Here is an 18,896-nt window from a genome sequence, read left to right on the forward strand (position 1 = left end):
TCCCAGGACACGCTGAACTGACTCCCTCTCGTCCTCTGCTGGGCCCCAGCCAACTCATCCTTGGTTCTCAGCTCAAACTCCACTTTAGAGGCCATCTGGCCCCCCCAGCACCCAGGCCTCCTCTGTAGGCCCATATACGCTGTGAGGTCTCCCCGACCAGCACAGAGGCCCAGGTGGGCTGCCTGAGTGCCTCTGGGCTGAAGAACAAGGCTTCAAGCCCCACACCCACACTGCCTCATGTGAGCTTGTGGCCCAAAGTTGGGGGTGGTGAGGGGTGGGTGGGAGGAGTCGTACTCATCCACCTTTCACACTGAGGCCTCACCAGACACCCCCACCCACCCAGTCCCCAGTCCCCCTTGGCCAGACTGAACTAGCAAGCGGATCATCTGGGAAGGCTCATCAGGGCTGCCCCTTCCCGTGAGGGCTGCCCCCCCTGCCTCACCCAGCTCCTGCAACAAACACACCAGCCTCTGCTAAGAGCAGCCCCCAGCTCACCTCTTCTTGTCTCAGCAAAATTAGGAGCAGGTGAGTGCAGACAGCACACCCAGAGAATGAACTCCCGAGTGACGCTCTCATCACACAAATTGTGCAGAGCCCTGAGGGCCGGTCCAGCTTCCCATCCTGGCGGGTTCCCCACCCGGCTCCCGGCACACCCAGAGCCCTGTCCTCCAGCACACAGGCGCAGGGCCCACCAACGGCCTCGCCCGCGTCAGGACCCCCTGCCCCAGACACTCACGATGGGGGTGAAGCCACCCGCACGCTGCAGGGAGGGAGGGAGGGGAGCCTCCCCTCCAGGCCCAGACCAGGTTTCTCTGTGTCCAGAGCGCCGAGACTCTGGGACAGGATCGTGTTCTCTAAGACAGCGACAGAGGCTCATTTTCAATCATTTTTTTATTCCACCGTGTCAGCCTACCCTATCCTTCCTGCCACCCTGAAGTCTCCACTTGGGCCCTGGCTCATCTCGCCTCGGCCACAGCGGTTCTGAAAGGGAGGCTGCCAGCCTTAGCGGGGCGAGCTTTCGGAGGCTGAGCCTCAGAACCTGGCTCCAAGGGCCTGGGAGCACCTGCGACAGGCTCCCGCCCACGGTCCTCGGTCTGGGAGGAGAAGGCACGGAGATGTCCAAGCCTGCAGAGATGCTGCTTCTCCCGGGTCAGGCGGCGGCTCAGTTGGGCCGAAATCACACCCTTGGCAGGGCGCCTGGTGACCGCTCTCACTTTGTGCCCCGATGGGAAAAAAACAAAAACCAACAGTCCCATCTTCAGCTAACGATTCCTCAGAAGACGATCAAATAAAAGGCAAAAGGCAACACAATTTGGCAAAGGTTTCTTAAATTTTAAATTAAAAAAGGAAAAAAATGCACAGAAGAGATTCATCAACTTGCCTGCTTTGAAGAAATATATTAAAGGTGAAAAGTTAAAAAAAAATCAAACCCCAAATAATGATAAAAATAGATGTCGCCTCTGTAAAATCCTGGACTAATCTACTGAGTCATTCATATCTATTCAGTATTCAGAGCATGAAGGCAAAATACCAGAGTATAAAAAAATTAAAACACAAAACTAACCAAAACACTTTGAGATACTGCCTGTGAACAAGCCTGCCAGGCTTGTGGCTGGTATGGGCCCTGCCAGTGACCACTGGAAGCTTCGCTGGGTCTGGTCCCTCCCATGTTCGCCCTCTGCAGACCCCCACAGCCTTCAAAGTTCTTCCCTGGTTCTGCTCAGTTTTGTGGCATGTTCTTCTATAAACTTGCTCAAATGTTCCAGGTCTCTGTTTCCGTCCTCAAATTTAATTGGGTTCTTTTTGTCCCCGCTGGGGGCGAAGTAGATGGTGGGGAAGCCCTCGACTTTGTAGCGGTCGCTGGTGACGTCGTTGGCCGTGGCGTCCATCTTGGCGATGACCAGGTTCTTGTGGCCCTTGTACTTCTTGCCCAGGGAGGTGTACACTGGCTCCAGCTGCTTGCAGTGCCCACACCAGGGCGCATAGAACTCAATGAGGACGTCCTTCTTAGGGTCCATCACGATGGAGTCGAAGGTCTTCCCCACCACGACTTTGACCGGCCCCTTGTTGTTCTTGGGCACCGGCTGGGATCTGATGACCGGCTTCAGTTTTCCTGCCGGGGAAAGCAAGCAGAGGGGGTTGTGAGAGCCCAAACGCCCGGCCCTTGGTGGCCGCGACTGGACCAGGTAGGGAGGCTGGCCTGATGTGCAGGAGGCTGGGGCAGACAGACAGACGTCGCCACAGCCAGGCTGGGCCTTGTCTCCAGGGCCCAGCCCCTGGTTCTCTGGTTTCCTCAAATCCTGTAGTTTCCAGTCCCTGCAAAGGCCAGAGGGGATGCAGATGACCAGTCACACCTGAGGCCTAGCAGACACAATCCTCTTTCAGAGGGGCAGTCACAAGAGAGGCTGCCAGTACAGTGGGGTCACTAAGAGGGCGGCCTGCAGGCTGGAAGCCTCGGTGGGCAGCAGGCTGAGCAGACAGGATGGGCAGGGAGGTCTGCTCACCTAGCAGGGGCAATGGGGACCCTCAGCCACGAGCTCAATCAGATCAGAAAGACACTGCCTTCGAGGCCAAGGCAAGTTTCCCACATACAAGAAACTTGTCTGTTGCACTCTAATTTTTAAAATAAGGTTTTTTGATTTCTAAGACACCTGCCTCTTTCTATTACAAAGAAAAGAGAAAGAAGAGCGAGCAAACGAACAGGGACTCTCTGTTCCCATGCTCCGTACCCTCGGGTCCAGGAGGAAGCCCAGGCCGGGGTCCCAAAGACAAGCCGGCAGGGGCTGCAGAAGCCAGGGTGCGGGTGGGGGGTGGCGGGGTGCGGGCCCACCTTTCTTGAAGGCGGTGACGAAGTCGCGCAGGGCGTCGGCGTCGAAGTCGTCGGGCTCCATGGCGAACCTGCGGCCGCCCTCGTCCAGGATGGCCGCGTTCACCTCCTCCCCGCTCTCGCTCAGCCCCAGGTCCTTCACCTCCGTGGCGAAGTCCTCCTCGTCGGCCACGGCGAAGGTGTACTCGGGGAAGTCCTTGGCCACCTCCAGGACCTTGTTCCGCCAGAACTGAGTGGCTGAGAGGGGACCGAGGGCTTGGGCTCGGGGGGCTGGTCCCGCCCGGTCGTCCCCGCAGCTGGAGGAGGGCCGACGGGACTCGCAGCCGCCCCCCTGCTCAAGCGGGGAGGGGAGGGGTGGCGACTCCCGCGGGAGGAGGAGGACCCCCGAGGCCGTCGCTACCCGCACCCCCGGCCCGGGGCTCACCCGCGCGGTAGTCGAAGCTGAAGTCCACGCCGTAGTAGACGACCACCAGGGGGCGCCGCGCGTAGCGCTTGGCGTCGTTGGCGGCCTTGCGGTGGCCAACCAGGGGCAGCGTGTGCTTCACCACGTGCTCCGCGATGGCCGCGGCCTCCGTGGAGTCCTGCGAGAGAGGGGCAGGTGAGGCGCAGCTGTCTGCCACCGGCCCGGGGAAAAGTCTGCCTCTAGCCGTCACGGGGCTTCCTTGGTGGCTCAGAGGGTACAGAGTCGGCCTGCTCTGCTGGAGACCCAGGGTTCGATCCCTGGGCGGGGACGATCCCCTGGACGAGGGCATGGCAACGCACTCCAGTACTCTTGCCTGGAGAATCTCATGGACGGAGGAGCCTGGCGGGCTACAGACTATGGGATCACACAGAGGAGGACACAACTGAGCGACTTCACCAGGGACATAACAGGGGCCCTACTCCCCCAGTGAACCCCAAGTGAGCTTCTCGGGTAGCCAGGGCGCCCTTCCCTCTGGGTCAGGGCTGGCTGACTAGGTCAGTCGGGATCTGCTGGGGGGAGGCCTGGCTCCCGGATGACAGAGGCGCGAAGGTGAGCTGAACTGGGCACAAGGTCTCATGTTCCTCCAGCTGATCCCCACAGTAGCCTGTCGGGGACACTACAGGATGAGATGACCAAAGTGGCCATTTGGGCTCTGGGCTCTGCCTGCAGAAAGCCCACCCCTGACCACTGGCGACAGAAAGCCCGGGGGGTCTGGGGAAAGAGCGTGGGGCCAGACACCTGCACCACAGATGCAGAACCTGAGGCCGAGCAGGGTGAGGCCGTCTGCCCGGCAGGATAAGTGGGGGATGACCACCTCTTTCCCCTAGAGCTTGAGTCCCATCTGGATGGACGGTCAGGGAGGTGGCCCCAGAGGGCACTGAAAAATGGCAGGATCGGCCAGGTCAGGGAGGCAGCAGGGACAAGACACAGTGGGCAGCGGGGGCTTCGTTCATCAGGACGGCCCTGGACTGCCCGTCACGGAGAAGGCGAACTCCGGGTGGACTCAGGATGTATGTGCTCCAGACCGGAGCACTCAGCACCCATGGACCCAAATTGGAACTCAATGCCTGAGCCCTCCTCACTCACGTTTGCAGCAGACTGTCTCCTCCCCTCCAGGCTGAGTGTGCTGACTTTACACCTGGCTTCATCTTATCCATCTTGCCCTTGTCTTCCCTTTGTCCTAACTCTTAGATCCATTTTTTTAAATTGCATGTTATCTGTTAAGTAAATTTTTTACAAGGCAGCCCTTAAATAATTCTGGGGACAAAGTTGGTATATAAATGATACCAATCCATTAATAAAAAAATGTTGACTGTAAGATCAGGCAGAAGCAAAAAGAGCAAAGTAGCAGTGATGTGTTTAACAGACAGTGGATCTCAACCTTTCAGGGTCAAGGGCCCCTTCAAGAATCTACTGAAAGTTACAGACAGACCCCTTCCCTGGGGGCAGGCACACCACACAGAACCATGTCTGGTTCCCATGGCCCCCAGATCCCGGGCTCCTCTGTGGACCCAGAGTCGGTATCTCTGGATGACAGAAAAGCAGCCGGAGGGGCAGGGGTGATGAGTCCACTCCCTCCTGTCTTGGCTGGGGACCCTCTGGGTGTTAGTTCACTTCGCATCACCCCAGGCTCTTTCTGTCAAATAAAACATCTGTGTTCAAGATGTAAAGTCAAAGTTGCTCGGTCGTGTCCGACTCTGCGACCCCATGGACTTTGGGAATTCTCCAGGCCAGAATACTGGAGTGGGTAGCCATTCCCTTCTCCAGGGGATCTTCCCAAACCAGGGACCGAACCCAGGTCTCCCACATCACTGGCCAATTCTTTACCAGTGGAGCCACAACGGAAGCCCAAGAATACTGGAGTGGGTAGCCTATCCGGTCTCCAACAAATCTTCCCAACCCTGGAATCGAACTGGGGTCTCCTGCACTGCAGGCAGATTCTTTTTCAACTGAGCTATCAGGGTAAGGTTTCCTCCAAATGAGAGTATCTGTTCCATGGAGCTCAGGGCCCCTGGGAAGCACCTGAACATGAAGCGGGACCCAAGCTCACCCACCCTTCTTGAGTGTGTCACCTCCTTAGGAAGACTGAGAGCGGGGGGCTCCGAGGAGGAAGGAAAGGCCAGGTCCAGAGGCCACACCCCACAGCTCCACCCAGTGAACAGAGAGGCATGTCAGCGTTTCGTGGCCCTCAGCACCCAAGACACCTCCCGGCGATGAGGTTTCTCTCCAACTGAGCAGCATGGCCTGGCCAGGAGCTGGCCCATCACGAGGTATGGAGAGGGGGCCACCCTCCTGCAGAAGCAGGTGGAACTGCGCCAGGGCCTCAGCTCCACGACCCACCGGGCATGTGAGGACCACCCCCGTCCCCGCCCCCCGTGAACCCTGACCTGACCAAGAGACCTGCAGGACAATCGCACGCCCCGGGGCTGGCACCCCTCACCCACCTTGATGTCCATCACGTAGCTCTTGGGCTCGTATTTGGACTGGAATTTCTCAGGCTGCATGACGACCAACTTCCCCAGGGAGACTTTCAGGAACTTTGCTATTTCGGTGCTGAAAGTGTGGTGGAATTTGTAATCCTCTCTCAGGCTGTTAGCTGAGGAATTGACAGAACAATAAATAATACACAATTTATTAAATCACTTAAATGATTTAGATTCAACTCTACCCACATCAGCCAAAGCAAATGCCCAGAAAATGGTGTAATTAACCATGAACGCTCTGTGGATAATATCCAGAGCTTAGACACTTGAAAGCAGTTTGGATTTAAAAACCTGGTATAGATGCAATACCTTAAAATCTATGTATCTCTGAATTTATTTTTAAAATAAATCTGAAAAAAATAATGAATAAAAATAAACGATCGGAACCTTCACAGAAAAACTTCATCTCTCGGATTGACTGTGGTCTCTGATGCTGAGAAGCACATGAACCCAGACCGCCAGCCTGACCCTCCTGTGTCTGGCATGAAAACCCTCCGTCCACACAGGGGCTCACTTCTCAAGTGGCCTGTCTGGGCTGCAGTTCTGCTGCTCTATGGATATGCTGTGCTGTACTCAGGTGTGTCTGGCTACCCCATGGACTGTAGCCCGTCAGGCTCCTCAGTCCATGGAACTTTTACAGCAAGAACACTGGAGTGGTTGGTCACTTCCTCCTCCAGGGCATCTTCTCGACTTAAGGATCGAACCTGTGTCTCTTGAGTCTTCTGTACTGGCAGGCATGTTCTTTACCACTGCGCCACCTGGGAAGCCCTACATATTTTTATTTAAATCTCAGGAAACTCCCAAATGCAACCCCACGGAGATACTCTAGAATGGGGGCTGGCAAACTTTCCTAGAAAGGACCAGACAGGAACCGTCTCAGCTTCGTGGACCCCACCGTCTTGACAACTCAGCTCTGTGCTGACTAGCGTGCTGACCAGCCAGCATGCTGTGTCCCCAGGGAACGTACAGAACCAGGTGAGGACCAGGTTCGGCCCATGGCCAGCCTATCAACCCCTGCCATGGATCCCAGAGCGGGTACCACCTCAGGCCCCCTGCTGTGTCCTCGCCAAGGCCTCCAGACCCACCCTGAGCGGAGTCTGCGGTCCCAGGAGAGCAGGCCTGTGACTGGGTTACAGGAACAGGCAGTTGAGGGCCACCACGGCACGTCTCAGGGGAAGCAGGGAGCAGCCTGGACAAGCTCACAGATAGACTTGGACTCAAATCACAATTTTCGAGCCACCAGCTGTGACTTCAGGACTGCCAGCTACTCACCACCCTGAGCCCCAGTCCGTCCTGTAGAAACAGGTCAGGGAGCTCTCAGACCATCGTTAAGAAAGAAACAGCCACCCAGAGGAGTGTTGAAGGTCAGTCTCCTACCTGTTCTAAGCCACCAGACACATGGGTATCTGTGATCAAGTGGCTGAGCATCACCTCAAGAGCTTCCCACCCGGCCCCCTCGCTCACAGACCCCGTCCTCCTGCGAGGACCCCCTCTGCTCCTGCCCCACCAGCCCTGCGTCCCTGGGGCTGTCTCGAGGTCCTTCCCTGAAGTCCACGCACCAGGCCCCGGGACTGTCACCCCTGCCTGAGCCTAACCCACCCGGCCACGAGGGGCCACAGGCGTCAAACTGGACCTGTGGCGGCTGGATGGGCAGCACCGGGGCCCCCCCAGCCCTGAGCACTAGCATCCACATTTTGACAAGATCCCTGGGGATCTACAGGCACCCAGATGTGAGGGCTGGGGGCACCGTGGCTGCCTGTGGCCCTGGGGGGACTAGGGGACCCCTCTGCGAGTTTTTAGCACAGCTGGATGACACGGTTCCTGAATCAGTGAAGACTGAGGGAGCGCGAATGGACTTCAGCTCCACCGTAACTTTTACAACGTCACTCTGCAACTGCTGCAACTGACACACGCACAGCTGGGGCCATGCAGCATAGACATTAACACCAAGGGGCAAGCAGGGCATTTAACAGGTCGTACTTGTGACTTCCAAGCAGAAAACCAAGACGTTGTGGTGTGTGTGTGACGGGGTGAGGGGTCCAGGGGACTCAGGAGCAGCTGGGGAAGACCAGGAGGAGCCTGACTGTCCCCCAAAGACCGTCTTTGGTTCATCACCCAGGGGCCATCCAGGGTGGCGAGGACCTGACCCCCATGGGACACTGCTATTGGTGGTTAACTTTACCTCCCAGACCAGCCTCATTGGGCACTTAGTATCACCGGCACTTGGCATCACCGGACACTTGGCTGAGCACTTCCGCTCCTTTATCTCCACTAATGTAACCACCCTCCACGCAGGACAGGTCTCCCGGTGGCTGTGAGATCTCTGGGCTGACCGAGTCAGTGATTGCCCACCTGGAGCGGCTAACCACCGACAGAACCGGGACTCCAACCCAGGTCTGACGCAGAAACCCTCCCTTTCCGGTCAAGACCCTCCTCTGGCAGTGGCAGCGGGGCTGGCTCTGCAACTGCAAAGGCGCCCGGGCGGAGAAGGGAGGGAGATATTGACCTTGGATGAACCTGACTGGGCCCCTCCCCTCCCCTCAGACCCAGGAAACAGACAGCACAGCCCTTTCGTCAGTTTCCCGAGAGATCGCATCACTCACGTGCAGTTAAGGCAACCGAGAACCAATCCCCGACCCCAGAAAGCAAAGCCCGTTCCCACACATGCAATCTTGATTCCTCCCTAGGCACTAAATGGACGCCCAGGGGTCTTATACAACAGCAGCGGCCCCCATAAGGCCTGGGCGCATGCGCGCAGGCCCGAGCCCCCTCCTCACCCGCCTCCTGGTACAGTTGGTAGGCGGGGTCACTCTCCGACTTAAAGACCCCGATGATGATGACGTCGTCCCCGTCCTTCAGGAACTCCTGGACCTGCTTGAGGGCCAGGATCTGCTTGGAGGGCGGCCCGGACTGCTCGATCATGTAGTCGACGATCCCTGGAAGCAGAAGGCACGCCTGAGAGGGGCTCGGAGCTCTGGGGCGCCAGGAGGCACTGGGAGCTCCCCCCACCGGGCCCAGAGGCCGCGGCGGCCCTACCGTATTTTTCCCGTGGGCCGTTGTAATCAAAAGCCTTCCCTTTGCGGAAGATCTTCAGGGTTGGGTAGCCGGAGACGCCGAACCTCTTGGCGAGGTCTGTCTCTGCTGTGGCGTCGACCTTCGCCAGGGGGATCGGGGGAGAGCGCTTACTCAGCTCCTTGGCGGCCTTTTCATACTCGGGAGCCAGTTTCTTGCAGTGTCCACACCTGCGAGAGCGAGCAGCTCTGTCAGGAGCCTGTTCCAGAGTGGATGCAGCCTCCCAGCTACTGGAAGCGCAGACACCCAGTCTGCGTTCCTGGGTGACTTGGAGAGATCCGTCAAGCCAGAGATGCCCCAAGGCAGACAGCCTGGAAGCCTGACGTGTGGTAAGAGATGGGAGAGGCCACGACAGTTCTGTTGGTTGGACAGCTGGAGGAGGGAGTTTCAACCTATCCTGCTGCTGCTAAGTCACTTCAGTCGTGTCTGACTCTGTGTGACCCCATAGACGGAAGCCCACCAGGATCCCCCGTCCCTGGGATTCTCAGGAGTGGGTTGCCATTTCCTTCTCCAATGCATGAAAGTGAAAAGTGAAAGTGAAGTCGCTCAGTCGTGTCCGACTCCAACCTATCCTATCCCCCAGCAAAGACTCTAAAACCTCCCCGCCCAGCCGTGCCCATTTCACCCGCTGCACGGTGGGCACTTGGCACCTGCCAGCTCCATGGCTGGCTCTGCCTCATGTGCACAAGTCTGTCTCCTGCCACCCGTGCCCCGAGCTGCAGCGGGTACAGGACAGGCCTAACCAGGATCTTATCTGGTCACGGGAGACCAACACCATCTTACCATGGAGCATAAAACTCTACCAGCATGATGTCGGCATCATTCACCACCTCATCGAAGTTGTCCTTGGTCAGCACGAGCGTGACTTCTGGTGGAGGCGTCCAGTTGGGCTGGGAGACCTCTTTGACCTTGGCCACAATTTCTGGAAGAAACCACACAAGACTGAGCCCCTGGCTCCAGGGGAAGGTGGGGAGGGCGGGGAAGAGAGAACGTGGGGACACAGGACAGGACACACTTATTTTCTGAAACCAAGCCCATTTACTGCAAGGAGATCAAACCAGTCAATCCTAAAGGAAATCAACTCTCAATAGTCACTGGAAGGATTGATACTGAAGCTCCAATACTGTGGCCACCTGATGAGAAGAGGTGACTCACTGGGAAAGACCCTGATGCTTGGAAAGACTGAGGGCAGAAGGAGAAGGGGGCGACAAAGGATGAGATGGTTGGATGGCATCGCCAACTGAGTGGACGTGAGCTTGAGCAAGCTCCGGGAGATGGTGAAGGACAGGGAAGCCTGGCATGCTGCAGTCCATGGGGATGCAAAGAGTCTGACACGACTGAGCTACTGAACGACAAAGCCCATCTATATATAGCCAGGGCCCCTCCGCAGTTTGGGGGCCACAGTGAAGAGCCCAAAGGTCCAAGTTTTCCAACAGCCACCTGTCATACATCCACGCACACTGCTCAAGGCAGTCTAGCCCAGCCTGATGAATGAGACTGTTAAGCACACCCCAAGAGGTCACCTCCCAGTGTTCAACCACATATGCCTAGTAATAGTTTTGGGAGCATTCCTCTTAAGGTGTACAAATACATCTGTGTTTAGACACGCACCACGTTACACATGGCATAAAATGTAACCAAAGTTGAGAAAAACGGGAGGAGCAGCAGCTCCAACGCCGCCCAGGCTGCACCAGCATCGCCTGCGAAGCGGTTGTAAAAAGGCCCACTTGTGGCCTAGATGCCCGGAGACACCGAGCAAGGGACACTAAATATCTGCTCACAAAGCACTTTCCACGTGGTTCTCAGGAGCAGCGGCTGCCCAGTTTCTCTCCTTTGGTGGCCCTAGAATCTGCCAAGGAGCCAGGTCCGAGAACCACTGCTGCAAAGCACCTGCTTTCAGACTGGAGTGTGAACAGCAGTGCCTGCCGGTGCAGGCAGACCGAGGCCCAGGAGAGGGGGGCCTCAACGCGGGGGAGCCCCCCTTCTGAAGACACAGGGGAGGTCTGGCGCCCAGGGAGCCCGCTGAGGCAAACACTGCCCTCAAGCTGCCAAACTGGGCCACGTTCCTCGCTGTGAGGTGTCGAGGGCAGACCACCCCCCAAACACACTCCTGCACAGGTCAGACTCTTGAATGGCTCAAAGGGAACCCTGGGATCAAGTCCACGTGATTCACGTTCAGATGAGGAGCCCAAGGCCCAGCCAGGGGGGCCCTTGTGGGGGACACAGGGCTGTGCGATGGCAAGAAAGACCCCAAACCTACTCGATGCCATGCCCACTGTGCCACACTGGGAGTGGAAAAGCAGCATAGAACAATCTATTTTTTAAGCCTTCAAAATGCTGAAGGCTACCACGGTGTTATCTGTCTATTCATTTAATGAAACCAATGTAGTGCCTGATGCGAGCCAGGTAGAGCTCCAACAGGCCTGGTTTTAGAAATGCCAACTGACTCCACGCACCTGGTTTTAGAAACACCAGTGGTTCTGTGAGCTCTGGACCCGCGGGCTTGGCCAGCCCTGGGCACTCACGAGAAACACAGACTACTGAGATGGACCTGACGCTCATTGAATCAGAAGCTCTGGGTGAGGGCTTGGCAGTCTGTCTCAGCAAGTCCCCCACCCTGCGCCCTGGGTGTCGGGCCCAGCTAGACATTGGTCCAGGACACTAGCGAGACCCATGGCCTTTAACACAGTGGCTCCGGATCTTGAATTTCACGGCTGTCAAGTGTACCCCCTTCTTGTCCAGGACAAGCTTATTCTGATCAGAGTTACCACGGACCTTCTAGTAGGTATTGATGCCAATCCACTGGGCTGGGCTTCCTCTCTGTTATCCAAGTTGCCCTCCCCTGTCCCTTCCTGGGGAAGGGAGCCCTGGCCCCCACCTCCTCTGGCGGCTCAGGGCCCTCACCTTCCTGGGTCCTGGAGCCCTCGTAGTCGACCGCCTGCCCCTTCTTCAGGATCTTGATGGTGGGGTAGCCGCTCACGTCGAACCTGCTGGCCAGCGCCGACTCCGAGGTCGCGTCGACCTTGGCGACAGGGATGGGAGGGTCGTTCTCCTTCAAGGTGGTGGCGATTTTTTCGTACTCTGGAGCAAACTGTTTGCAGTGCCCGCACCTGAGAATGAGATTTCAGGACGGAAAAGCAGGTTAACTGTACCCGAGGAGGCTTAAATCCAGCTGCACGCACAAAAACTGCAGCACTGGAGGCAGAAATGTTTGTGGTTAGCCAGAAACGCGCAACAGGGGAGGCTGAGACAGCCTGAAATCAAACAATCCCAGGGTGAGTCCCAGCTCCACAGAGGGCAGGTACTTTCAAGATCTCCACACCCCCATGTGAAGGGAAAACTCTCCCTGAAAGATGCTGTCTCTTCCACTCGTCTCAGATGTGGACGGCGGGGTTTTCCAGAGGCTACGAGACCGACAGTGATGTCAGCATTCTGATGCTGACGAGTAAAGGGGTTACTGCCACTTAGAAATGAATTTTTTCCATTTCTCGGTTGTAATTTCCAATGTGGTAACTACTGATAAACATAATGCACATAACAAGCTAGCTGGGGTCCTCAATATTTAAGGGGTTAAGGGGTCCTGAGACCAAAATGCTTGAGAACAGCTGACAAACCAGGAATGATATAACCTCACAGGTTTGCCCTAAGGACTGTTTAGATACTTTTACGAAGCATCTCATACTATGCTGATCAGACAGCATTATGTATATCATGACTATTTTTTTCTCCCAAGTGGACCGAGGAGGGCAGGAGAAAGCGAAGACAGATTAGGAGATGGAAAAACAGCAGAAGAGAGGTGGGAGAAGGAGCCCAAGAGCCACGACGCGCTGCCCCGTGAGGGTGAAAGGTGGGGCCGGTCCCCACAGGGTCTGGGCGGAGGCGGTGGGGCCGGGCCTGCACCAGGGCACGCCTCTGTCACCCCTGCAGGTCTGTATCATCACAGCTCGTGAGCCACCTGCAGCTGTAACTGGCAGAGGACGTGTTCACATTGTTAACCAACTGGACCCGAAACGAGACGGGACGAGCTGACGGAGGCAGGCGCGGGTCCTCACCACGGAGCGTAGAACTCCAGCAGCACCGTGTCTTTGTCGGCCACAAAGTTATCAAAGTTTGCGTCATTTAGGATCAAGACGCCGTTTTCCTCCTTAACTTCCAAGTCACCGTCATCATCATCATCATCGTCGTCGTCGTCGTCCTCCTCCTCGACGGCATCCTCTTTGTCAGAAGAATCTGTGCAGAAAACAGGCAGGTTAGGAAACTGATGACCTTCCTCCTTAAAAGTCTTCCCAGGACCCCACACCGTCAAAATGGTCACGAGTCCTGAGTGGTCCCTGACGGTCACCACCACGACAAGAGGCGGTGACCGCGGGCCTCCTGGAGTCCAAACGTCTGCATGTGGGGTGGGTGCTTCAGATTTCACTTAAAGGGAGGTGATGGCTAAAAGAGGGCTGAAAACTAACTACAGGTTCAGAATTTACTCTAAACACTGCAGCAGGACTTGCGGGGTGGGCAGTGGACCAGCCTCCTCTCAGATGGAGCCCCCAGGCCCAGCACAGAGACGCCTCCTTCCTGGTACACAGGTCTGACCCGCCCTGCAACAAGGCCCCTCACCCACATCCAAGCTGTGTGTTCAGGCTCCTCCCTTTGTGGGTCCCCCCACGTCCATGCTCAAGGGCCAGGCTAATTTCCACAGACATAGTCCCCTTCCTCACCCTCTCTGCTTTCCACAGGAAGGAAGGACTGCCTCCAAGCTCCCATCCTCGCCCCGCGGATGACTGCCTGGCCCCCCAAATCAGTACAAACAGGAAACAAATCCTGGTTCTCAACTCTTTCACCCTGGAGGTTACTTGGGCTGACTTTTGTAAGTAAAACATGATTCCCCACCTCCCTCCTCCACACATCATCCTTTCCCTGAAGGACTGGAACACCCATGGGGTATTTTTTACGCGTATCTCCTAATCCGAGATGGATTAGGAGTCCATCGTCCATAATGAGAAGCTGAGAACCGCACTTGTTTCCTGTTCATACTTTTGTGGGATGCCTGGAAGCAAAGTTCTTTCCCAGAACACAGGAGTATAAGCACATCTTATCATCAACACGGTTCGACTGGATTTGCTGCTAAACTACAGGTACAGAAACCCTGAATGGCAGCTCTCGTTACCCAGGTTCCCAGCTGCTTCCACGTCAGCAAACAGAAATGCAGGCAGCACGATTTCATCAACTCCAAAGGCAGAACGTTTCAAGGGGCCCATTATTTCTTTTTGGAGATAGCGGGGCTGACGTTAGGGCTTGAGAACCTGCCCGGGGACCCGGGAGCCCCCTGGGACTTGCCCTATCTCAGCACCCACCCCCCACCCCTCAAACCAGACCCACCGCTGCCTCTGCAGCTGCTCAGACACGCCAGGGGCTGCTCTGGGCAGGGCGGCAGCTTTGCTTGTTATCATCAAGATCTACCGACCTGTACACCAATTACTGAAAGCAAGCTGAAGACCCACCCCGCCCCCCAGAGCCCCACTTCCCTCCACACTCGTCCCTTCGAACACCCACAGCTTCTTCCTTTCACAAGCCCCTGTCCTCCACTGTGGGGGCTGGAGAAAACGGCTCTAAAATCCAAACGGAAATGCCACCAACTTGAGAAGGCACCTGTGTATCCTGGGCCAGCCCGCTTCCCCGGCCCCCAGTTTTCTTGCAACCTTCCCTGAGCCTGTCAGCATGCCCACTTCTCCAGCCACCTCGCCACCTCCCTCCTCCACAGCAGGGGCCCCCTGGGCTGGACAGGCCTGCAGAAGCCCCAAGCCCCCAGCACTGTCAGCGGGAGGCTTGGGGAGAGCGATGAGAACCAGGCTCCCTGGATGCAGAAGGGGCCAGGACCCAGAGGAAGACAACTGGGCTCAACCCCATCCCCACCTACCAGGCCTAAGCTCATTTCTTTTTTCCTTTAAATTTATTTATATATATTTTTTGGCCACGTGGTGAGCATTTGGGATCTTAGTTCCCTCGCCAGGGATAGAACCTGCAGCCTCTGCATCAGAAGCTCAGAGTCTTAACAACTGGACCACCAGTGAAGTCCCAGGGAAATCTAAGGACTTGATGCTCTTGAGAACCTCCGGGTTTACACTGGCTGGCTCCAGGCTCCTGCTACTTCTAGGAACACTGTTCAAAACCCAGCAGGGCAAGTACCAGCTGACCTCTGCTGGCCTGTGGAACCCTAATAGCGGCTTTCCAAAAGGCTGGTCTGACAGCCCCTTACTTGAAAGTCCCACCTGAAACAACCTGCATGGGGACCGCAAACCCAGGGGCTCGATGCAGGGGTGCTGTGCAAGGTTCTTTTCTCCCGCCGGGGGCCCAGGAGGCAACAGACGCCTTGCCCCAGATCTGGGAGCTGCTGTGGGCAGTGAGGCAGGTCCCAGGGCAGTGCAGCTGCCAGCTCAGCCTGAGAATCAAGCTTATTTGCAGGCAGATGGAAAGACTGGAGGACGGCTGGAAAGAAAGCTCAGGAGAACTTAATCCTGTCTTCAAGCGAGGAAACAGCTTGGGGAGAAAGAGGGACTCGGCTGCCAGTTCAGTGAATAGAGATAAGTCGAAATTTAGAAAAAGGAAAAGCAAAGAGGTTTCTGACACAGCCCCAGCCCGCAGTGATCCGCAGCACTACAGTGATGGGGCGCTCACAATTAAATGGGGACCATGAGTTATGCTGTGACAGAACTCCTAATAGGGAACTCCTTTATCGAAACTTTTTTAAGAACTGATTTTCATTCTGCATTTTTAAGGACAAACAAAATGACAGAACGTTCCCTACTCAATGAAGGATCCTCAAGCACATTAAGGCAAGCCCCCCCCACCCCCGCTGCTCCCCAAATTCCCGACAACTCCCAGGACTTGATGCTCTCCTCTGCATCTGGAGAGGGTACTGGCTCCGTATTTCCCCAGACTAAACCCCCCCACCCACCGCATCCTGACAAGGAGGATATCTCATAGCTTAATGGGGAAACCACCTCTTACAGGGCTCCACTTTTAAAGCTGGACACTCTAGGACAGAAATACATATCCAAAGCCTTCCAGCCCCTTCTGGAATGGTGCCATACTTCTCCGAGCACCCCTCCTCAATAGGCCTCCAGCATCATCTCTGCACGCTGCTGGGCCCATCCGCCAAGGCCACTCCTGAAATGCGGGCCGCTCCTAACCAGGTCACTGCAACCCCAGTCCACACCCAGCACTGCACCTGACAACGCTGGATCCCGCCCAGCCTGGACACACGCGGCTCTTTCCAGCATCTCCTCAGCTGCGCCCTCAGCCGGCGTTAACAACAGACTCAGGCATGACATCATCTAACTGATTGTGTTTGATGGGCCACGCACTGTGCTGAGCACTTGCACAACTCTGTCAGCCCCCGGCGGAAACATACTACATGCCCTTCACCAATGAAGAAACAGCTTCAGTCACCTGCCCAGGAGCACAAGGCTACTGAGGGGAGAGTCCTGACCACTCAACTGCTATGCCTCGCTGGCCCATCAGACTTTCTTCCCAGGATGCCCTAAGTCTTTTTAACCTCGTTTGATAATTACTTCCCAGAAGTGAAAAGCAGGCAACGATCCACATCAAAATATCTCCTTTATACTCTTCTGGTTGGCAAGACGTGAGAACGAGTGAGAGGCCTGACAACCAGAGACTCACCCATCAGAACTTAAGTTCTATTTAGTAACCATTCTTGGGGGCACTGACGGACCCAGACACCACTGTGCTGTTTGAGTCTGACATGCACAAAAGGCGGGGAATTCCCTGGTGGTCCAGTGGTTAGAACTCGGAGCTTCCACTGCAGGGGGCACTGGCTGGATCCCTGACTGGAGAACTAAGATCCTGCAAGGGGTGCAGTGCAGAAAAAATAAATAAAATTCACAAGAAGCAAAAAAAGAGGGGGGAAACCCAAGACTGGGACCATCTGGGGTAAAGGGAAGTGTGGTCCCAAAATAAAACCCACAGGAGGAGTTACCTGTGACAGAAGCTAAATGTGAAGGGCAAGGGATGGGAAAGAGTCAAGGTAACCACTAGAAGCCCCACTCCAATCAATTGACCACAAGGATCCCCAGGCTCACCCTAGAGGCAACTGCCTCCCAGGGTCTCCAGTGCATTAGTGGCCTGTGACAAATGACAGACTCACTCATCCTAATACCTGGGGTGTCCATCCACGTCTGCCACTCTTCCAGGTCCCCCGAGACTCCCCGCAAGACAGAATCATCTGATCCGAACCAAGACAAAGCTACTCTGCTATGTTCCAAAACTACCATCCACCTCCACTGGTCCTCAAACATTAACGTGCCTCCCCAAAGGTTACTCTGCCCACGAATCAATGAAATGTGTTTAAAATGCTGACCTGAGCGCCCACCCTTGGGTTCTTCCGGTTGGGTATATTTTGGGACTCCATATTTAAATAAGCACCAGGCGATTTGGATAAAGGTCTCAAGACACATTTGTAGGTGACACTGCTCTCTGGTTCCTGTGGGCAGGTGTTCTTTTCACCAAGCGTTGGTTTTCAACTTCCTTTTCTGTGTGGGTAAAGACTCTTGAATAAAACTTGCATCAAAGTTACTCAATCTGAAAAAGTATAAAGTTCGCACTTCCCTTACACACTATCAGGAAAGGGGGGTTATTTATATTGGAACAAACTCAAGAGGAAAAAAACTCTAGTTATCCAGAGAAAGGCCAGAGGAAGGAGTTAAGGTCAGTAATGTGCAGTCCTGTTCTCTAGCAATAGCAGTCTTAAGTTTTCTAATTCTCAGAGTTCTCACACACCACTTATTTTTAGCTAGCCGATTCCAAAGAAAAATGCAGAACCGATGGCTGGTAGTAGCGAATGTCCCTCCCAGAGTCGGCGCTTTATGGGCAGAGACCACACTTAGCCCTAACTCCCGGACCGGCGCAGTGACTGGCACATACAGTCGGTGCCGAATACATGCTTGCCGAAGGAGCTGCTACCTCCAGTTTCCAAAAGACGCAAACCAAGCCATCCCTTTCCCCCTCAAACCAGAACCCTCGAGTTACTTCTATCCAAACCTACAGACCACAATTTTCAGGCGTAAAACGCTTGCTGCCCGCGGCTGTCCCCAGGGCTCCCATTCGGAACGTCACGCCCTCGCCCTGTTTTGAAACCAGCGGCCCCTCTCCCTTCCCACTCCTTGGGCATGTGAGCCTCAAATGCTTAACCAGTTCCCAAGCTCCCCTTCCCAGGAGTGGGCAGTCAGCCTGGACCCGAGGAAAATCGGAGCAGAATCAGGGCGAATGAGCCCGCGTGCAAAGAAGGCACTTTATACCCTCTCCGCGTCCAAGCCTCGGTGGCAGCCCCGGCCTCCTCGCCGCCCTCCTCTCCCGGGTCTCCCAAGCGATCCTGTCGACCCGCTACAACCTTCCAACTCCGGCAAGTCGCTGGTCCGCGCGGCTCCCCAACCCCGGAGAGCGCGGCCCGCAGGCCCGGCCAGACGCCGCCGCCGCCGCTCACCTTCGTCCGGGCCCCCGGCGCTCGCCACGGCCAGCAGCTGCGCCAGGGCCAGGAGCAGAACGAGCATCCAGGCTTTCCGGGCCCTCATCGCGGCGGTGCTGAGCGGGGCCTCCTTGCACCGGCGGCCGCTGGGCGCTCCCGAAGCTCGGGCTCGGGTCTCGCGGAGCCAAACGAGAGGGAAGAAACCGCCCCCAGCCCGGAGACCTCCCCGGCAATTAACTGGGGGGCGGGGAAAGACGCGGGCCGGCCAATCCAGGTCCGAGCCCGGGCGCGGGCCGCGACCGCCTCGGTGCGCGTCCAAGCTTTGCGGCACCACCCTCCGCGTGGACCCTCCTCCCCGGCCTCCTCCGCGCGGCCCGCGGCTCGCGCGTTTAAAGCTCAGAGTGCTAACGTGAGGTGCCCCCTTCTGATTGGCTGCTCCGCGGCCTCCAATCAGCGGCTGCCACTCGGTTTACCCCGAGCGCACAGGCTGAGAGAGGGAGCTGGGGAGAACAAAGGCGGCGGGCTGGGACCTGAGGGGCGGGGCCGGGCTACGCCTCGGGCAGCGATTGGCAGGCG

General features: G+C 56.4%; 1 protein-coding gene across 1 annotated transcript; it reads right to left on the reverse strand.

The window, feature by feature from the left end:
- Nucleotides 1-873: 873 nt before the first annotated feature.
- PDIA4 (protein disulfide isomerase family A member 4) lies at nt 874-18,692 on the reverse strand. The gene is made up of 10 exons (XM_055421450.2): nt 18,339-18,692; nt 12,898-13,075; nt 11,750-11,955; nt 9,629-9,767; nt 8,810-9,015; nt 8,551-8,709; nt 5,735-5,886; nt 3,252-3,408; nt 2,831-3,064; nt 874-2,113 (listed from the first exon to the last, which is right to left on the reverse strand). Exons 1-10 carry the CDS (start codon nt 18,424-18,426, stop codon nt 1,698-1,700), a joined length of 1,935 nt encoding a protein of 644 aa, XP_055277425.1. The 5' UTR covers nt 18,427-18,692; the 3' UTR covers nt 874-1,697.
- Nucleotides 18,693-18,896: the final 204 nt, after the last annotated feature.

This window comes from Moschus berezovskii, chromosome 3, assembly GCF_049115385.1.
Source record: "Moschus berezovskii isolate FMDL1 chromosome 3, NW_MosBer_1.0, whole genome shotgun sequence".
NCBI classification, from domain to species: domain Eukaryota; kingdom Metazoa; phylum Chordata; class Mammalia; order Artiodactyla; family Moschidae; genus Moschus; species Moschus berezovskii.